At 34.4% G+C, this 25,579-nt stretch overlaps 4 protein-coding genes across 7 annotated transcripts in view; 2 read left to right on the forward strand and 2 right to left on the reverse strand.

The window, feature by feature from the left end:
- Positions 1-9,699, forward strand: part of LOC100633198 (sacsin-like) — a 14,140-nt gene extending 4,441 nt beyond the window's left edge. Inside the window, exon 4 of the mRNA XM_019995098.1 lies at positions 103-9,699. Coding sequence (XP_019850657.1) covers positions 103-9,501 — 9,399 coding nt within the window. The 3' untranslated portion in view covers positions 9,502-9,699. The remainder of the gene's footprint in view (positions 1-102) is intronic.
- An 890-nt stretch (positions 9,700-10,589) lies between these two features.
- On the reverse strand, positions 10,590-11,541 carry LOC109582863 (uncharacterized). Its single transcript, XM_019997914.1, has 3 exons — positions 11,380-11,541; positions 11,196-11,332; positions 10,590-10,795 (listed from the first exon to the last, which is right to left on the reverse strand). Exons 1-3 carry the CDS (start codon positions 11,525-11,527, stop codon positions 10,766-10,768), a joined length of 315 nt encoding a protein of 104 aa, XP_019853473.1. The 5' UTR covers positions 11,528-11,541; the 3' UTR covers positions 10,590-10,765.
- A 5-nt stretch (positions 11,542-11,546) lies between these two features.
- LOC100634966 (solute carrier family 25 member 46-like) lies at positions 11,547-14,484 on the forward strand. 3 transcript variants are annotated; one of them, XM_019997616.1, is made up of 10 exons: positions 11,547-11,604; positions 11,650-11,709; positions 11,767-11,954; positions 12,252-12,279; positions 12,350-12,407; positions 12,967-13,050; positions 13,310-13,422; positions 13,475-13,531; positions 13,585-13,642; positions 13,773-14,484. In XM_019997616.1, exons 2-10 carry the CDS (start codon positions 11,651-11,653, stop codon positions 14,346-14,348), a joined length of 1,221 nt encoding a protein of 406 aa, XP_019853175.1. In that variant the 5' UTR covers positions 11,547-11,604; position 11,650; the 3' UTR covers positions 14,349-14,484. The 3 variants fall into 3 exon arrangements, with proteins under 3 accessions (XP_019853175.1, XP_003382381.1, XP_019853220.1); XM_003382333.2 differs by having other exon boundaries at positions 11,553-11,604; positions 11,762-11,954; XM_019997661.1 differs by lacking the exons at positions 11,547-11,604; positions 11,650-11,709 and having other exon boundaries at positions 11,862-11,954; positions 11,999-12,279.
- On the reverse strand, positions 14,449-25,578 carry LOC109582445 (importin-11-like). Of its 2 annotated transcripts, XM_019997183.1 has the most exons (32): positions 25,411-25,578; positions 25,201-25,301; positions 24,514-24,586; positions 24,370-24,459; positions 23,944-24,057; positions 23,750-23,882; positions 23,595-23,702; positions 23,469-23,539; positions 22,501-22,600; positions 22,342-22,443; positions 22,176-22,294; positions 22,054-22,102; positions 21,967-22,007; positions 21,832-21,922; positions 21,246-21,293; positions 21,054-21,159; positions 20,652-20,781; positions 20,203-20,236; positions 20,114-20,154; positions 20,002-20,067; positions 19,201-19,446; positions 16,834-16,874; positions 16,653-16,780; positions 16,515-16,603; positions 16,162-16,242; positions 16,018-16,116; positions 15,433-15,546; positions 15,342-15,386; positions 15,222-15,298; positions 15,083-15,175; positions 14,934-15,030; positions 14,449-14,717 (listed from the first exon to the last, which is right to left on the reverse strand). In XM_019997183.1, the coding sequence occupies exons 1-32, from the start codon at positions 25,534-25,536 to the stop codon at positions 14,523-14,525; spliced, it is 3,048 nt and encodes a 1,015-aa protein (XP_019852742.1). In that variant the 5' UTR covers positions 25,537-25,578; the 3' UTR covers positions 14,449-14,522. The 2 variants fall into 2 exon arrangements, with proteins under 2 accessions (XP_019852742.1, XP_019852787.1); XM_019997228.1 differs by lacking the exons at positions 14,449-14,717; positions 14,934-15,030 and having other exon boundaries at positions 15,084-15,175; positions 15,222-15,294.
- Between the last annotated feature and the right edge of the window lies 1 nt (position 25,579).

Below are 25,579 nucleotides of genomic sequence, written 5' to 3' on the forward strand. Positions count from 1 at the left end.
TTAAATTTAGAACCTTTCATTTTTGTCTTACCTCCAAATTTGAGAGCATTTTCTTCACTTTTTTCAAGATTTGGTATTCCCCACAATGTAACAACTGAGCAGATTCTTTCTGTTCTTCAATCTGTCAGGGACAGTTCTCAGCTCAGAGAAGATGAAGCATGGTCAAAAGTTAGAGCTGTATTGGACTGGATAGCAGATAACACTAGTACAATGAGTAAAGCTGATATTCTAGTACCAGTCGAAAGTGATTTATCATATCCTCAGTTAATTCCTATTGATGATGTATCTTACACTGATAATGAAATGTTACGTGGCATTGCACGAACGTCAGATGAAAAGTATAATCTTATACATCCTAAAGTGTCTTACCTGTCTCCTAAGCTGGGCCTTTCCCCACTCAGTGATCAGCTTGATATTACCGAAGATGTCTTTGAAGATGCTGGTCAGCATGAACCGCTAACAACACGACTCAGCAATATATTGAGAGAATATAAAGATGGCTTAACTATCATAAAGGAGATGATACAAAATGCTGATGATGCTGGGGCAACTGAAGTTAATATTTTACATGATACCCGCACACATTCAAGCCACAATCTAGTGTTAGAAGGAATGGCAGAGAGCCATGGGCCAGCATTGATAGTCCACAATAACAGCACATTCACAAAAGAGGACTTTGAAAACATCACAAAACTTGCTGGTGCTACAAAAGCTAACCAACCACTTAAGATTGGAAAATTTGGAGTTGGATTTTGTTCTGTGTACCACATCACTGATGTACCTTCTTTTGTTAGTGGAGAATGGCTATACATATTTGATCCTACGTTAAAACATTTAAAAGGTGTAGTGCAAAATGAGAGCAGGCCTGGCAAAAAAATTAAGTTTCGATCAAAGTTCCTTGCCAAATCACAGCAATTAGCTCCATACCAGGGCTTGTTTGGTTTTGATTCTTCATCATCTTACAATGGTACCATATTTAGGCTACCATTTAGAACACATCCTAGTCAGATTTCTTCCACTATCTACAATAATCATCTTGTTCAAATGATTAAAAAGGATTTAGAGTCAAATGGTTCTAAATTATTGCTTTTCTTACAGAATGTTAAGCGCATCACGTTTAGCTCACGACAAGAAGGTAGGCCGATTGTTGAACATCTGTCTATTGAGTGCAGTAATGTTGACACTGAGAATGTCAAAGTATGTGTTACACAATCAAGTACTAAATCTACAGAGTATTGGCTCCTATCAAATCAAGAGCAACGGTTGAAATCACAAGATGGTGCCTATAGGCAAGCAGTTGCATCTGTAGCTTGCAAGTTAGTTAAGAAACAATCTTCATTTTTGTGTGAAGCAATAGAAGGGAATGCATTTTGCTTTCTACCATTATCAGTTCCTGCTACTGGCTTACCGGTGCATGTTACTGCTAACTTTGCTGTTATGAGTAATAGAAGTGGCATATGGACAGGAGCATCATCTGCAATGGCTTCAGATGAAAGGGAATACTGGAATCAGCAACTAATGACAACAGTCATACCTGAAGCATATTGCAAATTGTTAAAAAGTTTGCAAGCAATGCACTGCTTAAGAAGACTTTTATCTTATGAGTTTCACATGCTGTGGCCACTGGCTTCCAACCTTCAGATGAAGTTTCCATGGGAAAGTTTAGTATCTTCATTATATCATTTGATATCTCAAGAAGACTTATTTTTTTCGTCTTCTTTTTGTCAATGGTTAGAAATAACCCAGTCTTATTTTCTTCCTTCTACGTTATTTAAAGTTGTATGTAGTAGTTCTACTGATATCATTGAAGCAGTGAAAATAATGAAGTTACCAATAGTGTTCTTACCTCTTTTCCATAGTAGCCAACTACAAAAATTTATAAGAGTTAATATTTTAACTGAAGACAAATTTGCACAATTATTTCTACAAAATATAGATTCATTTTCCAATAGCATTAAGACCAGGAATGAAATTCTTTCAATGATGCTATCAGCTATTGGTTCGACAATCACCTCTAAAGAACACAAGTTGCTAAAAAGTCTACTTCATAAGCATCCCTGCATACCTACTTCCCCTAAAGGATTTCAATTAAAACGAGCATCTGAACTTGTGGATTCAAATGAGTTCCGTGACATGTTTGATCCTGAAGACGCCATGTTTCCTGAAAAGATTCTTTACCAATCTGCTGCAGTAAGGGAAGGGATTTTTAGACTTGGTTTGATGTCACCTTATAATGTATGTTGGGATGTTATCATCAAAAGTGCTAAAACAGTGGAGTCATTATTTGTGAAAGATAAGATAAAAGCATTAATAAGAGTTAAAGTTATCATTGGCTGCATTGAAGAAAAGGCAGAACATGCACGTCGAGAACAAGAGCAAATTGATCCAGCACCTCTTGAGCTATGTCAAACTCACTTTCTACCTGTCCTTCATAAACCTGAAAAATATGTTTTACCATGGAAAGGTGAAGGTCATGTTTTATTACCACCTTGTCAGGTAATATCAGTTGATAGTCGCAGCTTGAGAAAAACTGGTATTTTAATTGGTTCTCAAAAAGCAATAGTTAATACCAAGATTACTGTTTCAGGAGGGTGCGATTCCATTTCTCATCAAGCATTGAAGTTAATGAATATACCATCACAAGCTTCATTTGATGAAGTACATAATCAATTTGTCACATTGATTAATACATTTAACATATCAATGTGTGATGATCACGAAGCAATACAATTAATTGAAGAAATATGTCAAAATGTTTATGAGCATTTTGAAGCCTCATTGAAAGAGTCACCTAGAATATCACGAAAACTAAGTAAACATCAGAATCAAGATGATAATCAGCATAAAACAATTTTAGCCCAATATTATAACAAACCATTTATATGGACTGGGAAAGGCTTCGTTTGCCCTTGTGACGTATCAATTAATTGGAAGCAACTGGTGGGCCCATGTCTATATCGACTTCCTGGCATGTTATCGCAGCACAGAAACTTGGTAAATTGTTTGCAGGTGAAGGAGAGTTTTAGTGTTGAAAAACTACTGGGAACATTCTCTCAAATGTATTCACGTTTTAGCCCTACACACAAGCTTCCACAAGAATACCATGAAACTGCTAAAAACATTATCCAAGATTTGAATGCAAAAGATTTTCAGGAACTATCTCCCATGAAGAAAGAGGCTATTCTTGTTGATGCCAATTATATTCTTAGACCAACAAATCAACTAGTTTTCAATGATGCAGTTTTTTTGCCTCCTGATAATGACAGTAACTATGTGATATCACTTCTCATCAGGGAAGTAGCACTGGCTCTTGGAGTACAACCAACAAGTAGTAAATTTCTTGAGAAATACACTTCTACTAAGCAAAAATTTAGTGGAATAGAATTTGGCCAACGCGAAGAACTCACCCAGAGAATTAAGAATATTCTTCGAGATTATCCACTTGATGTTACATTCCTCAAAGAACTCCTTCAGAATGCTGATGATGCCAAGGCTAGTAAAATGTATGTAATACTTGATAAGAGAGAACACAGGAAAGAGAGATTGCCTTCAGAGAATTGGGCAGAACTACAAGGACCTGCATTACTTGTATGGAATGATAAAGAGTTCACTGAAAAAGATTTAGATGGAATTCAAAAGCTTGGTCTTGGTTCTAAGCGTGATGATGAAGAGTCAATTGGTCAGTTTGGCATTGGTTTTAATGTGGTCTATCATGTAACTGACTGTCCTAGTTTCATAACAAGGGGAGACACACTGTGTGTGTTTGATCCACACTGTAGATATGTTCATGGAGCTGATAAGCTTTGCCCTGGAAGACGTTATAATGTTGATGATAGTTTTTGGAACAGTATCTCTGACCTGCGCTCTTGCTTTCTTCAAGACGAGCTTCAAAATAAACCACAGGGTTTGGATAAAGGTGTCCTTTTTCGTTTTCCACTTCGATGTACTAAGGAGCTGGTAATGAAATCAGAGTTAGTGAATAATCCAGTTAGAACAGAACCATTGACTGCTGATATAATGGAAATGCATCTCAGATCATGGGTGATCACCATGAAAGATGCTCTTCTCTTCCTCAATCATATAGTCCAATTTGAATATTATGTCATTGAAAATTCTGGTTCATTAAAGTGTGAAAAAAGCTATGTCGTTCATATGGAAGGTAATATCCATGAGATGCGAGCTAGTCTGAAAGAACAATTTTCTGCTTTTAAACAAACTAAAAAACCTTTTCTTGTTACATATCCTCTAACACTAGAAACAAAATCACTAAAGTCATCCACACATGAGCATTGGTTGATACAGCAAGGAGTTGGAGATGTACAAGATTCTCAAAATAAACATTGGGAATATTTAGACAAGACTCTACCTAAACATGGTATTGCTGCTACTCACAAAAGAACTGAGAATTTCCTTGGAAAAGTTTTCTGTTTTCTACCTCTACCAGTTTACACAGAACTTCCAGTACATATCAATGGTCAATTTGTGCTTAATAGTGATAGACGTTCTCTTTGGGCAAGCACGACCAATAAGCATGACTCCAAAACAAAATGGAATGCTAGTTTAATTAAAGCAATTGCCTCTTCTTATGTACATTTCCTTGAAAGAGCTAAGCATTACTATGTAAATGATGATGGTTATGGCACTCGTTTAGAATTATTAGATGCTATAAACAATTACTACAGCCTGTTTCCGTTCTTTGACCCACCATTTATTTTTAAGAAAAAGGAAGAAAAGTCTGAAATACCATACCGAACTAGCCAGTTTGCTGTAGTATCACAGTCACCTAATCCAAGACATGAAGTTACTAAAAAGAAAAATTGGAAAGATATTTGTAGCATGGTTTTTCAGTTAATGTGGCAAGGAAATTTACAATTATTAGCAACAGAATTGAAGAAAGATAACTTTTCTCTGACAAAATCCCAACCAGTAGTGTCATGGGTTGCACAGTGGCATAAATTCCAAAGTGACATTCCTAAAAATCAAGCATATTTTAAATCAAAAGAAAGCAAAGAAGTAAAACAAGTATTGAGGCAACTAGGCATGATTCTCACCTGTGCCCCGCCTATTCTATGCTCACATTTGCTGTCACAAGAAGTACAACCTGCTGTTTTATCAAGTGGCTCAGTGTATGATTACTACAGTAAGTTTCACACTCAGATTATTGGCAAGTGTCCCTGTCCAATAAACCAATCACCTTTTAAGACAATGGATAACTTATGCTTCTTTTTAAATTACTTGTTAAGTGTTAACTTCAAAGGACACGAAATTCAGTATGAGTTCCCGTGCTTTCCTGATGGCATTCCACTTCTTCTTACAGCTGACTCACAGTTGCGGGTATTTACTAATCCACCAAAGGTGTTATGTAGCAAGTATGCACAGCTTTTTAAGAATTCTTCCTCATGGATTTTACATGAAGGAATCATAACAGCTGTGGGAAAACTGTCATCAACTTACTTCATCTCAAATTTGTCCTCTGAAGTACTTAACGAAATGATGGTTAGCAACTTTTCATTATCTATGAAATCTTCAGTAGTAGAAAATACAAATTATTGCATTATTGCGAAGGAAAGATTAATGGAATTGTGGTCCTGTTTGTGTTATGACCCAAATATTTCTCAGCATAGGCAATGCATTGTTGAAAATTGGGCAATTATTCCTTCGGTATCTGGTAAACTTTACTCTGCTAGTTCCCCAGTTTTGCCTTTACTTAGATCAACTAATTCCACATACATGAGTGTATTTCTTGAATTGGCTGATTTAAATGTCCCACTGTTTGACTCTACTGATTTTGGAGAATGCTTAGCTAGAGACTACTGTGTTGATGTTTCTAATGTATCCATAGTCCTAGCAATTTTGTTTCATCATCACGCTAAAGAAAAAGTTTTATTGAATTTAAAAGCTCCACAGAAAACTATTCAATGTTTATTCCAATACTTTGGCAGAATAAATTTTGCTCATGATAGTGCTAGCCTTCATTATATTCAGAGGCTTCCTCTTTTTGAAACAGTCAATGGGGACATAACCAGTCTTGAAAATAAGCAAGTCTATTGTTGGCCTAATGAAGCTTGCAAAGCTGGATATAGCAAGTGGGCGTCTTCTGATAAAGTTGTATTTCTTCCTAGTAATGGAAAGTGGGGACTTCTTTGTAATCGTAACATTGAAGTATTAGGTGGTCAGCATCTTACTGAGAGTGAACTTTATATTTGTTTTATTTTTCCAGTGTTTCAAATTTTGACATCAGATGAAAGAATGAAACATCTTAAACACATTAAAGACACTTTGTTTTCTGATCTTCAATATGAAAGTCAGCTTAAAAAGGCTAGTAGAAGAGCTCCAGCAATAAATTTTATTGAAAAATTAAAAAAATTGCCTTGTCTTGAAACAAGTCATGGTAATCTCCAAGCAATCAAAGATTTTTCTGATCACAACATGGCAATATTTACAACTTTTCGAGAGCATTTTCAATTTGTTCCTGAGGAATATCAAAAAAATGAATGGCTGGAATTTTTAAAAGCCCTTGGTCTTCGAGTGACTATTACAACAGAAGAATTTAAGTCATTTGCTGCCATTGTTTCTACTGCAAAACACAAAAATGTTTCGAAGGCATCTAGTGTACTAGTGGAATATTTATTTTCTGACTCAGCAAAAGAATGGCATACTGACAAGTATGTATTGTCAGACATTGCTAAAATTCCATTTGTCAAAGTTGCTAGCCTTGGTAATTTGGAATGGATAAAAAAGTCATGTCAACCTCCATTGTACCTAGAAGAACAAAAGCTAGGGCTAACAATGCTTAATCAATCTGTAATATATGACAGTGCCTCATTGATCTGGACTGTGAAGCCAGTAGTAAATCTACCAGTACCATCATACATGTACACATACTTTAGTACATCCCAACAATATTATACACTTTTGGAATATTTGGGTATTACACTTAGACCTGATTCTAAAAATGTTCTTAAAAATCTAATAAATGTGTCACAGACAGGCTTAGCAAAATTTGACCTATTTCACAAGTATAATTTAACCTATGTGGCAAAAGACATTAAGAGGGTCACCATAGAAACTGTAATTAAACAATGTTTTGATTATTTATTTGAGCACAAGGCACATGAGCAACTACAGAGTCTTTGTACTATTCCCTGTATCCCAGTGTCAGCAATGAAATCTCTTAATACAACAGTTATACATCAGCCAGTGCTTGTAAAGCCAATTCAAGTAGTAAGATACATACCTGATGACTGCTCGCATCTCTTCCCTTACCTTCATACGGTACCTGATTTCTTGGTTGGATGCCAATACCTCAAAACATTAGGTATAGCTGATAATATTGAAATCAAGACTCTTCGGTATCTCCTTGATACAATACATCAGCAACTTGGTGACAAAAGGCTTGACCCAAATCATAAGATCACTGTTAGAGAAGCAGTTATTAAAATGCATAGCCTGCTAATAAATGAGTTAATGTCACCTACTAAAGCCCAGGATATTTCACCACTCTATTATCCTAACAATGAAGGTTTTTTAGTTGACTCAACTACTCTTATATTTCTTGACTCCAGTCGCTATAAAACTGACAAATACAATTTTTCTGAGGTGCCTGTTTCCTTATTTCAATTGCCACCTCAAGCCACGCACTCAGTAATCAAAACTTTTAAATTATTTTCAAGTTATGATCCCAGCAGTGTGCCAAGTGACATCTTGTGTTTGCAATTACCAAAGAATGTTAGACCACATGGCCTCTCTCTTATCTGCAGGGAAGAATTGCTTGATCATAATGTAGCAACAGAAAGTAATTCACCTCTTCAGTTGCATTTTTCAAAGCTCAAATCCATTGCTCCAGCTTTAGAAGAATTTATGCCTAAAACAATAGTAGCACATTATAGATATCATGCTGTACAGGTCGATAAATTAGTTGCAACAAAATTCTCAGAAACATTAGTAGAGCACTTCATTAATACAGTGAAGTTAGTAATCATTAATAACTTAAGGAGTAAAGTTATTATTAATGATACATCAATTGCAACTATTGAAGTCAAATATTTGTTTCAAAAAAATGAGGATGAGGATGAGTTCATTCTTTATGTGGATAAAAAAGCAACTACTAGTTATACCGTTTTTAAAGAAATTACACACACTCTTTGTGTTGAAATAGCAAGAATGCACAATGTTAAATTGACTTCATATATAAAATTCACTGATCCTGTTTGTGACTGTCTTAGAGCACAATGTATTGAAGATTTAATACCAATTTTAGAGAAACTACAGATTGACGCTCATGGTATTAATGACATAATTCTTCCCATTCAGAGTAATGCTGCAACTCTTGGAGGAGAAATACCAAATGAACTCATTGATCTGCTGGAAAATGACATGAATCACATTTTCCATCCTGAGGAATGGGTTGGATATGAGAATGAATATGGCAATTTCATCTATGTAATTGTTCTGTATGCAGTTGCACAAGAATCATTCAACCCCCTAGAAAGAAGATATGTGATTGCAATTGACAGTGAAGGCAATAGGAAGGAAGTATCAACCCTTGACCTTTATAAGCTAATGAAAGTGAGTGGACACTCTTTAGAAGAAAATGAGAGTCAAGAACTAGTGTTGCTGGAGTTTGATAGTGCTTCTGCTCAAGTTAGAAGACTCACAGATTCTTATAGTCTGTTAGAGTTGAAGAAACAAATCATCCAAGACTTGAAGTTTATCTGGATGCTACAAAATGAAGATCAGAAAAGAAAAGCAATAAAACGACTTTATTTAAAGTACCACCCTGACAAGAGAAACTTAAATGATTCTGAAGCCAACATGTATGATGAAGCATTTAAATTCTTGAAGCAGCAAATTGAAAATTTAGAAAATGGAAGACCATTGGAAGACCCAGATTTACCACCAACATCATCATCAGAGACATCATCACAAAGATACACACATTCACATTGGTCAAGACATTTTGATGAATGGGATGAGGGTTTGAGAAGAAGACGGCAAAGAAGTAGAAATGCAAGTGGAAATTCATATCCAAGGAATAACCAAAGCTTTGGACATGGTATTTCACAGCCACAAGCAGATCCAATAAAAGCTGGATACTGGCTGAAACAGGCAGAATGTGATTTAAAAGCTATGCTTATTCTAAACCAGAATGAAGGAGTGCAATGTCAAGTATTATTTCTGTGTCATGAGACTTGTGAAAAAGCATTGAAAGCAGGCATGTATGAACTAGTAGGATTAAATGATGCCTATCTTAAATCACATGAGCTACTTACTCATGCTTATGCTATTGCTGGAATGAAAGGTGGGGATTGGGCAGAACTACCATCATTAGTGTATACAATTGAAACGGAGCAATATTATCTCAAAACACGCTATCCTAATCAACATTATCCCTCAGTGGCCCCAGTTGACATTTATTGTTATTATACTAAAGATGATGAGGTATTAAGTGTTGTCAATAATGCTCAGAAGTTGATAAAATTGATACAGAGGCTATTTTAATTAATTGTTAGATATATTAGTTTTAGAGGACTCGAGTTATAATTATTTTTTTCTTAAAAACTATCTAAATTTTTCATTGTATTAGTTAACTCTCAACTGAATCAAATAATTTTGCTTTTTAATTTGTTTTTTGTCATAATTTTAGTTGTATTTTTTGCTACTTAAAAATATTTTTACTTATAAATTATTGTCAACTGTGCAACAGTTATGTTTAATTCCTAACAAATTGAATATACATTAGAACTATAGGTTCAAATATAAAAAATTAGGCATTTAAAATGATACAAAATCTCTGCTCAGAAAAATTTTAATAATAATAATACATGAATTCAATATGTGGTGTATGCAAACAATGCATACAGTCATTATTATAATATTGGAAGCAGTTAGGATCATGATTCTCATATAGCTACATGTATGCTTTTACAGAGGCATGTTAGTCCATGATAGAGTTATCCGAAATGACGTGCTCAAGTTGAACTAAAAGAAAACTGTTTTGTAGATTGTCTTAGTTGAAGTATTACTGCACATCAAATTAGAAATTTCTAGGATGTTTAAATTTCTCTACATTGTAAGTCTTACCTTCAATCTTATTTATATACTTCTGTTACCCTGTCTATCATACTTTATCAACCATAATTTAGTAAGTTGAAAGGCTAATTATTTCCATTCAGGGTTTTCCACAAAGCATGCTTCATGAACTCAAAAGCTATAATAAAATACAGCATGTGGCATTTTTGATCAAAATCAGCTGAAATTTTCTACACATGTACACGCTTTATGTATCAGACACAACTATAAAAAAAGAGAATTCTCTCCTAGGAAAATTACTAAACAATCCAAACTTGATTGGAATCAGCTCAAAGTTGATACACACTACACATTATATAAGGATATGTACCGGTATATGTACCAGAAAAATTATTTAAATATACAGGGTCTTTGACCCAACATGACAATCTACTGATAAGAAGCTGCATGAGCACTATGTCAAAATTCTGTGGGAAACATGGTTTCCATTATACTCTTAGTCAACCAAAAGGTATTAGAAAGATCACATATGAAAGGAGAACTCACCTAAACCAGTCATAAGAGATTAAAACATAACCAAGTTATAATTATAAGCATTTCAAAACTACAAAAATGGTTGCAATCTTCAAAAATCAATAATGTAGGCTATTGCCTGAATAAATCTATTACTAATGATTTTTCTAGCATAGACTGTGATGATAAAATAGTGTTCAATATAAGTTTCTGATGTCCTTTAAGTATAACAGTCAACAGCACCACCACTCTGAAAGAAAAAAAATTAATTGGTTTTCACAAAATAATTTAGGATGTTATAGTGCCTCAGACACCAAAACCCAAAAAAATCAGCTATATTTGAAAAGCTCTGGTAAATCGGGCAAAAAATTAATGTTTTTAGTGTATTTTGAGAAAACAGCATTTAAAAACGAAAACAAGCATTATAGTAGAGTATATTACTAATCCTTCTTCAGCTTCGTTAGAGAAGACAAGAAAATTTACTTCAAACTTTGTAGAATATTTTTTGATCAGAACTCTTTAATTGTAAGTATATATATTGTATATTTCACACAAATTATAGGAAAATGTAAAATTTTAGTCCTCAAAAATTACCTGCCTTACAGCAATCAGTAATGCATGTGTGTGTGTGTGTGCCAGTATAGACTCACATTAATAGCATCCATCTCTTCTACAGTAAATGGTGCTCGGCCATACCCAACAGATAGATCAGCATAATTCAATGACTTTACTTGAGTATGACCACTACTTCCTTTGACTAGATTATCCAGACTCAGGGTTATTAATGCTACAAGACAATACTCATGATGCAAACCCATTTTAATTATTACATACGTTTTCCATCTGGTCCTTTTCTTGCAGGAAAACTGATTAATGGCACTCTAGGAAGTGCAGACAAGAGTGGTGGTAGTCTTATCGACCTGTACAGTAACAGTGAAGGGATTCCCTGAGTCTCAAATAGTCTTTTGCAACACTGGAGCATATTGTTCTAATTAATGCGCATACATCAAGCCACGCCCACTAAAGAAAATGGACAACTGGAGGTCAGGAGGAATTAGGGTGAGAAATGAGGGAATTATGTACTAAATGACTATAAAATTACAGAATGAAGGATCTCATCAGTACAGAGGAACATCACCACGGCTCTCTAGTGTCCCATACCAGGTATTTGTATCCGTTAAGCATGCCTGTGTGTTGATAAGGCACCATTGTATAGTCTAGGATACAGCCATTACCAGTATCAAGTGAAATACCACTGACCCCAGCATGGGACCGTCATGCATATCCTCCAGCAGCTCAGATTTACTCCACTGGGGCAGTTGAGGCTCATGGAAGGGAATCCTCACCTGTTGATGTTAAATCATCGTCAGGACGACACGTGACTCTTGATAGAATCGAAGAAAAGATTAGTATGTCATGTATGCATTTACTATACATATTACCATATAGCTAGAATCTTTTGTGGCTGACAATTTTTGGGAATATCGCTCTTTATTCAAAATTCACAAAAATAAAATCTACAAAGATCAATTTAATACAGTTCAACATAGCCAAAAGGCAGAAGATTGTGAAAATTAAAACCATAAAATAGATTTTTTGGATGATTTTGTAACATCTTTGGGCTATGATAATTTCTCGCTATACGGTATATAATTACCAAGTATTGTTTACTCATTATTTTGTTATCCTCTTGTTTGTACATGTAGGTGTGGATCACATAATATTTGGAGCTAAGTATGTATAATTGTTACTAAAGTAACCAACAAAGTGTGAATATTGTTAACCCTTTTGTATTCTATTGCAGGTTCTTACTTCACAGTTGTGTGACATATCCATTTACTGTATTCAGTCGCCAGTGTCAGGTATATATATCATATTGCAATATGTAAAATGAATTTATAATTTAAAATGCTAATGAGACTGTTATAGTGTACTTAGCCTAAGCTCTACAATACTATACATTGCATTTGGAGCAACTTTAAAATTCATAGAAAATCAAGTTTTAATTGGAATTAGCTTAAATTTTCTACACAACATAAGTACATGTATATGTATTGGAAGAAATTATAAAAATCAAGAATTCTTTCCTAGCCCTTTTTGATGAAATTTGACTGAAGTATAAAAATGGAGAATTCTGTCATTGTGATTTTTGTCAAAATTCCCTATACTATTATAGCAATTAGCATAGATATTATGACTCAATTTTTGAGCAACTTAACAATTTACTGATAAGAAGCTGTATGCAAAAATCCTGAAAGTGAAACTATTAAAGAATCAATGTTAGTCTGTTTTGTGGGCTAATGATTTGGTGGATTGTACCTATTATTCTACTCTATTTATAAAATTTTCGATGTTTTACAAAATGCACAGTATATTTATTTACAGTATGAATTTTTATTTCATTTTATTTTTGTTCCATAGGCGATTCCATATTATGCAGTAGGTCCATTGTATGCTGCCCCTGGGATGACACTGTATGTCATGAACAAGATTACAAGTTCACAGGTTAGTGCCTTAACATTAATTAGAATTTTACCTGCTGTCTACAAAATGTGCTATTTGTATAATATTGAGAGAAACAGTATTGTGTTACAGTGAACTGATCAGTGTTGTATTTAGCATTGTATTACAAACCATGACTTTTTTGTCCATGTACATGTACATATCAATTAGAAATGACCTCACCTGAATCAATGTCAGATAATTTAAGCAATGGCATATTGTTAATTAGAAATAATCGTGTATTGATGCCTAATGTTAATAGGGACTCTTAAGTTGGTGGCGTGGTTTCAAGGCTAGTGTCATTTGTCTCTTAGGGCGACCATTTGCTGCAGCTGCTCTTACTTGGATTGCTGAAAGAAAGAGTCGGAGCAGAAAGTAAGATAATTAATAAATTATTTTTGACATACATGCGTATGTATGTATTTAGGGTTTCTGTGACATGGAGCAGACTAAGGTCTTACCTCATTTGTCTTGTTGTTAATGGGTAAGTATGGATACTAGTACCACTAATGCATATGTCATGTTGTGTCTTTGCAGATTATCATACACAGTGTGCTTGCCATTAACTTCTTTTATTTTGATGGAATCTGTTCAAGTAAGTTGAAAAAATAAAATTGTTTAATTTTAACTGACTTGTTAATTGTACTAAGTGGTATTTATGTATGCCTGCTATGTTGAGTGTAGTAAATTTATTGTAACTATAATTTTGCTTTTATTTTTTCCAGAATACACAGCAAAGGACATACCAGCCTGACTATTATGGTTTCAGAGAATTCACACTAGAGCGACCATTGCTGATAAGTAATGACCCCAGTAAAAGACTCTCCTTCCTACAGCTAGTAGTGCCTACTGTTGTAACTAGCGTGTTCTGTGACATTTTAAGAGAGCAAGTATTAAAACTAGTCACTCAGTTTCCTCCACTAAAGAGGGTCCAGTCTTCAAAATCCCATCACCTCTCACCTCGTAGTCTCTTGAAACAACTCTGGGCCTCTTACATCAGCTCGTTTGTAGTTGATATGGTCACGTATCCTTTAAGAACTATTGTATTACGACTACACCTACAGGGGCTACCCGTATTAGTGGAAAACGTTGAGACAGGCATTAGTGTTAATTTTGTGACTACATTTTACACAGGACCCATTGACTGTGCTCAAGGGATATGGGAGGCTGAAGGGTTCACTGGATTCTATAAAGGATTCTCCTCAGTGTTGCTGCAATACTCATTGTATGGCTTGTTCCTAGTGATAGTATGGAGGGGGATCCAACAATGGGAAAGATTAAAGGATAATAATAGAAAATGATTTTAGTTCATTAATACCTATGTAATTATTATTATTAATTACTATAGTATGGAAAATTAATAGTATTTAACTTAATTGTTATTATCATTGCACAGCAAAATTTTAAGTTTTTAAGATAATTTAGGACACATACAAACATGTATAGAAATGAAATAAATTAATACAAACTGATTATTACATGTCAAAAACTAAAAGAATGTTGACTCTATCTGGCGGTAAAAAATCTGTCATTTGTTCACGAACGACCACATCAACATCAGAAATGAGGCTCCGATATTGAGCCATTCCTAGTGTACTAAGACACACCTCTAACTGGGTTGCTAAGAGCTGTGGTAAGGATACTGTCCATACAGGATCCATTTTATTGACCTAAACAAATCAATTATTATTATAGTTACACATGTACCATATGGCCAGAAAGTTTCGTGGCAAAAAACTTTTGTGCCTTTTTAATTTTCATCGATCATCAGTAAAGCACCCACACTCCTCATTAACCTGTAGGTACATGTATTTTGTGATGTCCACAAAAACCATTAAAAGTTTTGGCCACAAAACTTTCCGGTATTTAAATGAATAAAATGTTACCTGTCTAACTCTCTTGTCATGTTCACTCTCAGTTGATGGGTGAGGCTTATGAGGGCTGGCAAACTGATGGCTACCTTCACCTTGTAATACTAAACAGCTAAAAGTAGACCACCAGTCTTTGTAATATGAATAAAACCCAGTACACTCACTCTGTGAGTCCACCAGTAGTACTCGTATCAGTCACATCATGAAGGACTTCAACACACATATCCAACAGTGACCCAAATCGACCCAACACACAACTATAAAGAATACAGTGGAATGCTTACCCATTAGTATAGCACTTACGAGTCGTTTACAGTTAATAAAGAAGCTGCAGCTAAACCAAATAGCTTTCTTCTTTTGATTTCTCCAATATTGTCTAACTACAGGATCACAATTATGACACGGTCATTAACTTAGACTTACTCTATAGGCCCATATATCCAATAGTGTTCCCAGCAATACATTTGCCTATACAGCATCAATAATGAAACATCAATAGGTAATGTTATGTTACCTCTTGCTGTAGTTGCTGCACAAGAGACTGAAGTAAAATAAGAAAATGCTGTGGATTACATAACATGGCACGAGCTAAAACAGCCAAATACAAGCAGAGAGTTGGCGCATATGTCTACAATAATAACAATATTTAATAAGCAAATAACAATAATAATAATAATAATAATAATAATAATAATAATAATAATAATAATAATAATAATAATAAATACAGTTTTAAAGGCAAAGCTTACTAATTAGCGATACTAACAGCATTTTAATTATTAGTGAACAATAACTCAGGGTTTCCCACAGTAGTCGTGCAGCTCTTGTCAGTAGATACATGTAGTTATGTTGGACAAAAATTGAGCCAAAGACCCTTGACAAAATCACAAAAAGAGAATTCTTTATTTTTTTCTGATACATATACATGTCCTCCTTAGGCTATGTATCAACTTTGAGCTGATTTTGATAAAAATTGAATATTTATGGATTTTAAAAGTTGCAGCAAATGCCACGTACATGTAGTATTTCTCAGCTCATGAGGAATGCTCTTTAGCTCACTTAACATGCTTTGTGGGAAACCCTGCAATAACTTACGTACTTCTTCTCCACTAAGGACACAGTGTAATAACTGTAAGAGAACTGGCTCCAGGAGTTGATGACTATTAGTTGGATAGGCTACCATTACAAAATCAAGAACCTAGCAATAAGTATAATTGGAACACATTGAAAAGAGAGCACTCACATCAACAATAGCATCAACCCCACTTTGCTTTACATCTCTAATGTAAGTCTGACAAGCTTTGACAGTAACCTCACTGCAATACTATAAAAAAAAGAAAACGAAGTAAAATAATTAATATTATTAAAATTACACTGCATAAAAGGCATATTCCATCATATAAAAATTTTTGCTCTAAAACATGAAAAAATTTTGCTTTCATTCCGAGCTGCCATTTTGTATTTGGATTTTTTTGTTCAGCAAAATTAAGCCCAGATGAGAAATATAGCAAATATATGTCAAATAACACTAGCATTCAGTCATGCTATACACACACATACATGTATTAATATTAGTGCTGGTGCCACAGAACTAACCTGCATAAATATATCAGGAGACTGAGAGAATAGAATCACATAAGCTTTAATGATATAGAAACACACCAACAAGTTACTAGAACCAATATCTACATCAATATAAAAAATAACACATATTTAAAAAGGCATTCCACTGACCCATGAGACCCTCCAAGGAACGAGTGGAATCATCTGAAGGTGAAGCTAAGCCAAGGAGTCCTGACATGTTCTGTATTAATGATGCCAATTCAAGTGTTGGTTGAGGAGCATGGTGTAACACTGACTTCCTATGGAGATGAAGTCATTATTCATATATCATCACATCAACATCGTCAATTACCACAACTGCAGACCATCTTCAGCTAAAAACAAGTGCTCAGGCTATATGAAGGGAAAAAATATAATTATAACAAGTGGTTCATTAAACACAAGACTGAGGTGCAATTATACATCACAGCAAAAAGTGGAATGGCATGAAACAAGACTGAAAATTTCCCAACTTTTACAATACAAATAAGTTTAAAAGTATTTCTGGTTGCAACGTATTGTACAATATTTAATGCTCTCAAAACTAATATTCACATTACATGGAACCAAATAAAAGACATAACGATTTTTTTCAATGAAGCAGACCCTCATTACTGTATTGTTGATCCTTTATTGGATACTCTTTGAGAAGAATTCCACAGGTCTTTTAAGATTCACAACATTAAATTCCTTGAAAATCAATTTAATATGGTACAAGATAGCAGAAAGGCGGCAATTTGCAAAAATCGATTTCGCAAATTTCTGGATATAGGTCATCGCAAAAATTATCCTTGAAAAAATGCTATACGGTATAAGAATAATTGCAAGATCACTCTCAAGGACTTCAACCTGTTGCTAGCAACAATAGCCACAAATGTTGCAGAGGCGTCACTGCCTAAGGGGCAGGTAGGGCAGTTGCTCCACCAATGTTTTGAAGATCAGTAGCCATTTTTATTAAAATTAGTTATTAATTTAAGTTAATTCATTTAATAACTGCCAGGAAAGACTCAATCACTGCTTAGTACTTACTTCTTCACACACACCAACAACTAACTCATAATGTAGAAATACAGTCGGTAGTTAAGCAATTTATTGCTGGAAATGAATGCCATATAAATTTTGGGCGACAAAAATCACTATCATTATTAATTAATCAATTAATTGACCCAAGTTGACCACACCCATCATAAATATTAATTAGATAAGGCAAATTTTTTGCATGTGAAAAAAGTCCTTCTTCTGTATGGCCCTACCAATCTTTCAAGGCCAGTGATGCCCCTGTGTTGCTAGCAGCAAGTAGGCTCATGTGTGAAGGCCTTGAAGGCCTTGAAGGCAATACAACACTCAACATAAAGGCATCATTTCTATCATTATCAGGCAACAACAAGCCAAGCACTGCATATAAGACCATGCATATAAGACCATGTCAGCATCATGAATAATATCATATAACAGCATAATGAACTAATTCATTAAATTCATCTTCTGTGAGCCCAAAACAACTCATTATGCATCATTAGCATTATTCAGAGAAAACAATATTTTTTTATTCAAAGGAAGATTACATCATACAACATCATTTTTTGCAACATCACTAACTACATCAGTCCCACAACAATCGCACTTTAAAAGTGCTAAAATGACTAAAACAATTAAAATGAGAAAGACAGCAGTGATTATGCTTAGCACTACATAAATATTAGTCCAATCCTTTTTTGCAGCAGCAGGATCATTCTCATCAGTTGTAGGCATTGTGTATGATTTAGATGAAAAATGTGAACAAACTGGACCAGGGTCTCTTCCTAAGCAATCAATGTGTAGTGTTATCCTCAATACTTCAATGGAATTTGTTATTAGAGTCAACTCTTGGTTGTCAGATAACTGCTGGAAAGCTGTACCAATCCTTCCACTATTTTCATACAACTTATCACTATGGCTTGTGTTAGGAGTCTGCATATAGGCCAGCAATTGATTATTCATCAATACTGATATGCTACCACTCTCTCCATTCCTTCTGTAAAGCACATCATAGATGGATATAGAACAAGAAGAGAAAGGTAATCTCAAACTCCATAGTTTATTATCTTGATCCTTGAGCTCTGAGGCTTTCTTATCTGTCAGCTTCAGTGTGTATAATTCAGTGTGTATAAGCATTCACTGGCCCCATTAGCAAAGAATAACAGAGACAAGACAAAAATTGCCCTCAGCATCATAGAAGCAGAACTAAAACTAAGCAATGCTCAACAATATTTATGAGCAATATACCAAAAGGGGAATTGTCACACTGCACAGATTGCATTTTGTATGAAAGGAATTAATTATATTCAAGAGTAATGAATATAACAACTGATCCTACGCGTATGTTCTCATCAAAATACATTAAATTTTCTATTACATAATATGGTGCAGCAATAGCAGCATAGTGCTCACAAAAATACATAACACAGAGTTCTGCCTAGAATAAAATTAGAGGCGGTTGGAAACTAATATTGTTCCTTTTAAATTGGTGTACACTGTACTAGTTGACTAGAGTGTTATGCTTTATGTGTGGTTGTTAATATAAATTGCATGGTTGGTCTAAGTGATGAACTGGTTGGTTCATTTGTTGAGGTGGTTGTCCCGACCACCCCCGACCACCATAGGCAGAACTACTGTATGACAACAAGTAAAAGGATTGTACCTGTTTTGTATCAGTAGCTCCATTTATAACATGTATCAGGAAAGGATGAAGCTGGGATGAAAAGTGGCCCAGAGAGCACACAGTGTGAGAGAGTGTTGTAATGATGACTGATCGTAAAAGACTGGAGTTATCTCCTTGCGTCTCGACCCACATGTGTGGTATTAGCTCCAACAGTGATCCAACATAAGGCTGTATATCTGTCCCAACTCGCTCAATTAAGACACAAAACGTGTTCATTACCAGTAACTATAAATGAAAAATCAAACCATAATAAAAAGCATCATTGATACTGCGATATCAACATTTAAAAAAATGCAAACTACATGTATGTATGTATGTATAAGAACAACAAATTACATGTATGTATTGTAACAATTATAATGTGTAAAGCACTTTAACAACACACAAGAGTATAGTCACAAACACCTTTTCTCCAATAAGCAAGTGAAGACTGTACATGTACATGTATATAAATTTTCAAATATAGCAGTAAAGCCATTACATTGTACCATATTACTCAGAATCAATGGCTGTACATATAATGTACATACATGTACATTGGCTATACATACATGTACATTGGCTATACATACATGTACATGTACATATAAATATATGTGTAACAGACAAAAGGGCAGTATAAACAATGTACATGCAGGTTGAGACATTGAATGATTGGTCTATGAAACCCTGGGCCAAAAAAAGACTAGAAATGACAAATACACTAAAAGGAGAGAAGAAAATGTTGCTATTGTGTCGTATACATTATCAATAGTAAGATAAAGATCACTCTGTTATTACTTTGGTCTCAGGACTTTCCAACTGTCTCAATAGAACCAATAAACACTCTGTGATACTAGGAATAAACTAAACACAACATTGATAAGACAATGCATCTAAACATGTAGCATACCGTTGAAATGGGTTCAGAACTAAATGAAATATCTTCAATAGCTATAATAAAAAAAAGACTCATTTGCAATATGCATTTCTAAACCTCACATTGTTTAAGAGTGTCCACTGCAGCAAGTCTCACCTAATAGAGACAATAAATTAATACCATATAGCGGGAAATTTTGGAGGGGATTAAATTTGGTCAATTCGGTGTTGTTGATAGCCATTCCCCAAATTAAAAACCCACCAATCACAAAAGTCTAGCAATTCACCAAATTTTAGTCCCTCCAAAATTTCCCACTATACAGTATTACATGTACATGTATGATGCTTCATCCCAAACAGCTACGAGACATTCCCAATTTTTATTAATTGCCTAATTAACATTTCATGCTTCAAAATTACATGTAGGTATTTTGAATCTGATAGTGATTCCATTGCTTAAAAATAAAAACACTTATATTGACTCCAATTTGATTGCTGAATTCACAGTACATAAATGTACATGTACATGTATATGCACAGTATGATATTATAAAAAAAAACAAAGAACTTACAAGAACATTTTCATTTGGTCCCAAATTATTAATGATGCATTGGTATAGAGTAGGATGATACACTGCATCAAATTTAACTCCAACCCAACACCCTAACAACCATAGCACTCGTCTTTTAATGATATGATACCTACAACAACAACAAAATAATAATATACTGCATAGCGGGTTTATTTTGAGGATAACAAATTTTGTGAATTTTGCGAATTTTTCAAAATTTGCGAAATTAAATTCCTTGAAAATCAATTTAATACGGTACAAGATGGCAGAATAGTGGAAATTTGCAAAAATTAATTCCGCAAACTTCCAGATATGGGTCATTTGTGAAATTTATTATCCTCGAAATAAGCCTGCTATACCGTATGTACATGCAGTAATAAAATACATGTATAGTACATGTACCTTTTGTCTGATACTGATAAGTCTTTAATGAGATGAGTCTGAAACCACAATTCGAAATCCATGTACTGATACAAGTCGAATGCTACTAGTCCAACAGCATTATAGACTAAATAATGAGGAAGAGGGTATGAGATAGTATAAGAAGTGAAGGATACAGGAGGAGTAATAAAGCGGAGTGAAGAGTGTCCTTACCAGCTTCTTTCATTAACAATGCTGACCACTCAGCAGAATTATCAGTATCTACAAACAAATGTATAATAAATGACAATAATGATTATGCACCTTAAGGCCACTATTATTTGCGAGTACTAATTTTTTTGCGTTTTTGCAAGTGGCTTTAAAATCGCAAAAATTACTACTCGCATTTATTAATAATTTACGTTTATTAATAGTTATTAATTGAAAAAATGAGCAAAATCGCAAAAAAATTAGTACACGTTAAATCAATAACAAATTGCAAAAATTTGTCTACTTAAAAATAAGTGGCTTTAAGGTATGTGTTTTACATACATTTCAGGTGTACATACAATGTAGTACATACACATGCATTTGCATGAACAGAATTACCGTATAGCGCTTTAATTTTGCGGAGCTAAAATTTCGCGGATTGACAAAAATCAATTTTTCGTGGAAATAATTTTTGCGGATTCGCAATGTTAGTGCCACATCTTTGATGGCAATTGAAATTTTAGCGGATCTTTAATTTTGCGGTTTCATGCTAACCGCGAAAATAGTGAAAGTTTAGCTCCTCAAAAATAAAGCGCTATACGGTACTTACTCTGAACAGCTTCAATCATTCTTGTGATTATTGGAGCACCAGCAGATGGCATAGTGTGAAGAACTGCCATCAAAGCACCTTCAACACTTCCCTATGAATACTAATATAGGCACATTCACACTTTGTTTCAATTACCTTTAATGATAATGCATAAGACTGTCCAAGCCCTTCATCATCTGTAATACACAAATGCTACATTAAGAAGTAACTCATTCAACTTACAATTATTTGCAAAGTATTCTTCAGGAGATTCGTTCCACATCTCTATATCCTAATAAATGATAAACTATACAAGTCTGAAGTCTATTACAACTTCTGCCTCTCTTTCTCTCCTATTTTAATACCTCAGACGTTAGTAACATAAAATTAGTTACTATCTGTTCCAATATCATCCTTAATCTCTCATCATTAAAGAAATCGCTAAGACTTTTTTGAGCTTGAAGTACTTGCACAGGTACAAAGACTATACCACTGAGTCAAATTATTAGTTTAAGAATTAATCAGACAAACCTTCCCCTGTCCCTCTTGCTGAAGGTATAGCATAGTCTTCACATTTCAGTATGCACTTCAACATGTTCAGTCCATAGACAGTGTATTTCTCATACAACAGAACTACATGTATAAGAGGCCTCAATAGATGGTACATTAATTGTTATTACTCATACTAACCTCTTTTTTCAAGATTAAATATTGTCATATAAATAAGTTCTAATGTTTGGTCAAGAAAGGCTATATATCCAATAGGATGGTTCCTTTGTAGCTTGAATAACTGCATAGAAGAATAATCTTTAATACTAAACACATACATGTACATGTATGTATAGCATACATGTACATGTACATGTATGTATAGCATACATGTACATGTACAATGTACATCATTCATTACAACTCACAATCATAATAACAATAATGCATGCTACATGTACATGAACCTGTACAGGGCCTGAAATAACAGTTAGATATTGGACATTTTCTGACCAAATTTATGACCAAATTCTGTGTTGTTCTACCATTTTGTCTGAACAACATGATTTTGAAATTTATCAAAAGCATGCAATTTAACATAATAACATGTCCTACCCACAAAGCATGGTAAGTGATTAAAGTGAATAAGCTTTATGAATGGACAAGCACTACAATAGAGTACATGGCATTTGGAGTAACTTTTAAATAAAAATCCGAACTTGATTGGAATTGGCTCAAACTTTCTAAACAGCATAAGCAGATGCATATGTACATGTATCAGAAAAAATACAAAATGGATAAATCTCTACTTTTCATTTTTAATAAAATTTGGCCAAAATCGCTAAACTAAAAAAATTCAAAAAAGATGAAGTAGTAATTCGCCAAAAAAGTAATGCAAGTAGGATTCCAAATGACCAACAAAAAAACAAAATAAAAATCCTACTCTTGTGATGCAATTCTACTCTAACAATTAAAATTTTAGATAAAAAAGGAATTAAAGGATGGATCAGGTTATTGGCATATGCAGTACTCCCAAAAACAACAGTAACAGTCCGTGGATTTATAAACTTTTAAGTAGCACAATACATAGCAGTTACAGTGACAAGGACAATCACAATTCATTGTTATTAGTGAATAAAGCTACACATACAATTAAATAATCCACTTACAGTTTTAATAATCATTGTAGTAGTTTCTTCTGCTGCTTCAAAAGAAGAATGATCTTGTGGTAACTGAGATCCTGCATGTTACACACATCACATCAATTTATTTAAGAAAAAATATATCCCACTAACTAAGTTCAAGAGCTTGCGGTGCCAATTCAAAGAGATATCCAACCAACTGAACTGCATCAGAATCAGCATTAAATCGAGCAAACCCATGAAGCAACATCAACTGCAATACTACACTCATGATTAGAAACGCCCTATACAATAATAATGATCCTTACTCTTTAAACATGTAGTTGCTAATGTAAGTGAACTGGTAGCATTGTCAAGCTTTCCTTGTGTAATGTACCCACTGACTGATGTCAGGTGAGTAAACCATACGTTTGTTGTATAAGAAAAAATGGAACTTGTCACCTGAAGAAAAGACATAAGATAATTTAAACCTGCATTTGTACATGTACATGAATGCACAAACTTCAAAGAAAATTAGTCTTTGCTCGGATAGCCTCCATGAACTAAATGCCTTAGTAACCTCTTTCAATGTCAGGAGACCACATCTCTGAACTAGAGGTGATTCACTCCTTACTTTCTGAAAGACAACATAGTAAAGAAGTATTCATGTGGCTAACAATACAGCCACTTTAACGCAATACAAAATACACAATGCATACTGAATCACTTGATTATCTGCATATCAGATATCAACACAAAACCTTCATTTTCATGTACAGATATTGCCAAATATGAGCCCTTAAGTACATGTATAATGCAACCCTTAACAACAATTAAACAAAGATAAGCTATATTTTATTTACATACATTGAAAGACAAATAACTATGTACATGTACCCCAAAGTCCAAATTTAAATCAGTACATGTAGTATGTACATGTATGTCTAACTTCAGTCAGGACAGGTAGAAGTTCAGGCCACTCATGAGGACAGTCCATTCGTCCAATCTTAGCTATAAGCACAGCTAACTGTAATGATATCTACAATAATAATGATAAGTATATGACCAGCATTATTCTTAATGGAGTGCATACCTTTTGCTCTGGCTCTTCAATACTCTCTAGCAATACTTTTCGTATCAGAGACTTCTCCTCTGGGTCTATAGCACTAACAACAGAAACATAAATGTAATATGTGATTGCAACAAGAATGACATGTGTAAGATAATACTATAGGCCAGGTTTTGATTGCACATTTAATAGATTGCAAATTAGAAAATTAACTAGCTTGAGTTTCCAACAATTACGAGATGCTAGCTGCCTAGCTACATTCGAGCGACACTCACAAGTTAATTAATTGTCTTGTTTCTCTCCTTTGCCATCTAAAGCTACTGCCACAGCTTGATTAGCTTCCTTTAAGATGTTAGGTGGCATTGGGACTTGACTAGATGAGGTAATTTGGCCTGAAAATATCACAAGATACCACTCGTGATGCTGTAAATGAAACACGTGTAGAGAAAATGATTGATAGGTGTGGCGTTTATTAATTGTTATTAATTATGTAGCTCTTTAAGTGTGATTCCTTTCATTGTGAGATATATTCCAGACTCGCAATCAAAACGTGGCCTACGGTATTGGTTTTCATTTTTAAACTTCAAAAGTAAAGTACAAATGAGTCAAATGACAAATGATTTGGTCATCAATATTAGTACATGTATGTATTATTGATGGCAACTTATTGTCTGGCATTGGTTCAGCATTACAAGTAAATGATTTCCTTACTTAGGTGCAGTAGGACGCCAATAAGTATCGACTCCATTCTTTAAGCATGTAATTGCCATCCATCGCACAGTAGAATCAACACTATGATCACCAAACACAGTCTTTGAGAGAAAAAGGAAATCAATGCAGAGAGAAACAAACAGGAAAATGGGGAGGGGGAGACAAAAAGAGAGGAGGAGGTGGGAGAAAAATAGGTCATATTAATCTTACAGCTAATCCCGCATAATAGCCTTTATCCTTCTGCCAGGCTTTTAACTGTTCCTCTCCAACTTTTAATTCATTTGGATCTTGACTGCAAGCAAAACGAAGGGCGGTGTGAACGTTTAACAAGTCCATTCTGCCAAGACCCTATTTACAAATTACACGTGAACCATTAGTA

The sequence above is a fragment of the Amphimedon queenslandica genome, unplaced genomic scaffold (genome assembly GCF_000090795.2).
Source record: "Amphimedon queenslandica unplaced genomic scaffold, v1.1 AMPQUscaffold_13522, whole genome shotgun sequence".
Classification (NCBI taxonomy): Eukaryota; Metazoa; Porifera; class Demospongiae; order Haplosclerida; family Niphatidae; genus Amphimedon; species Amphimedon queenslandica.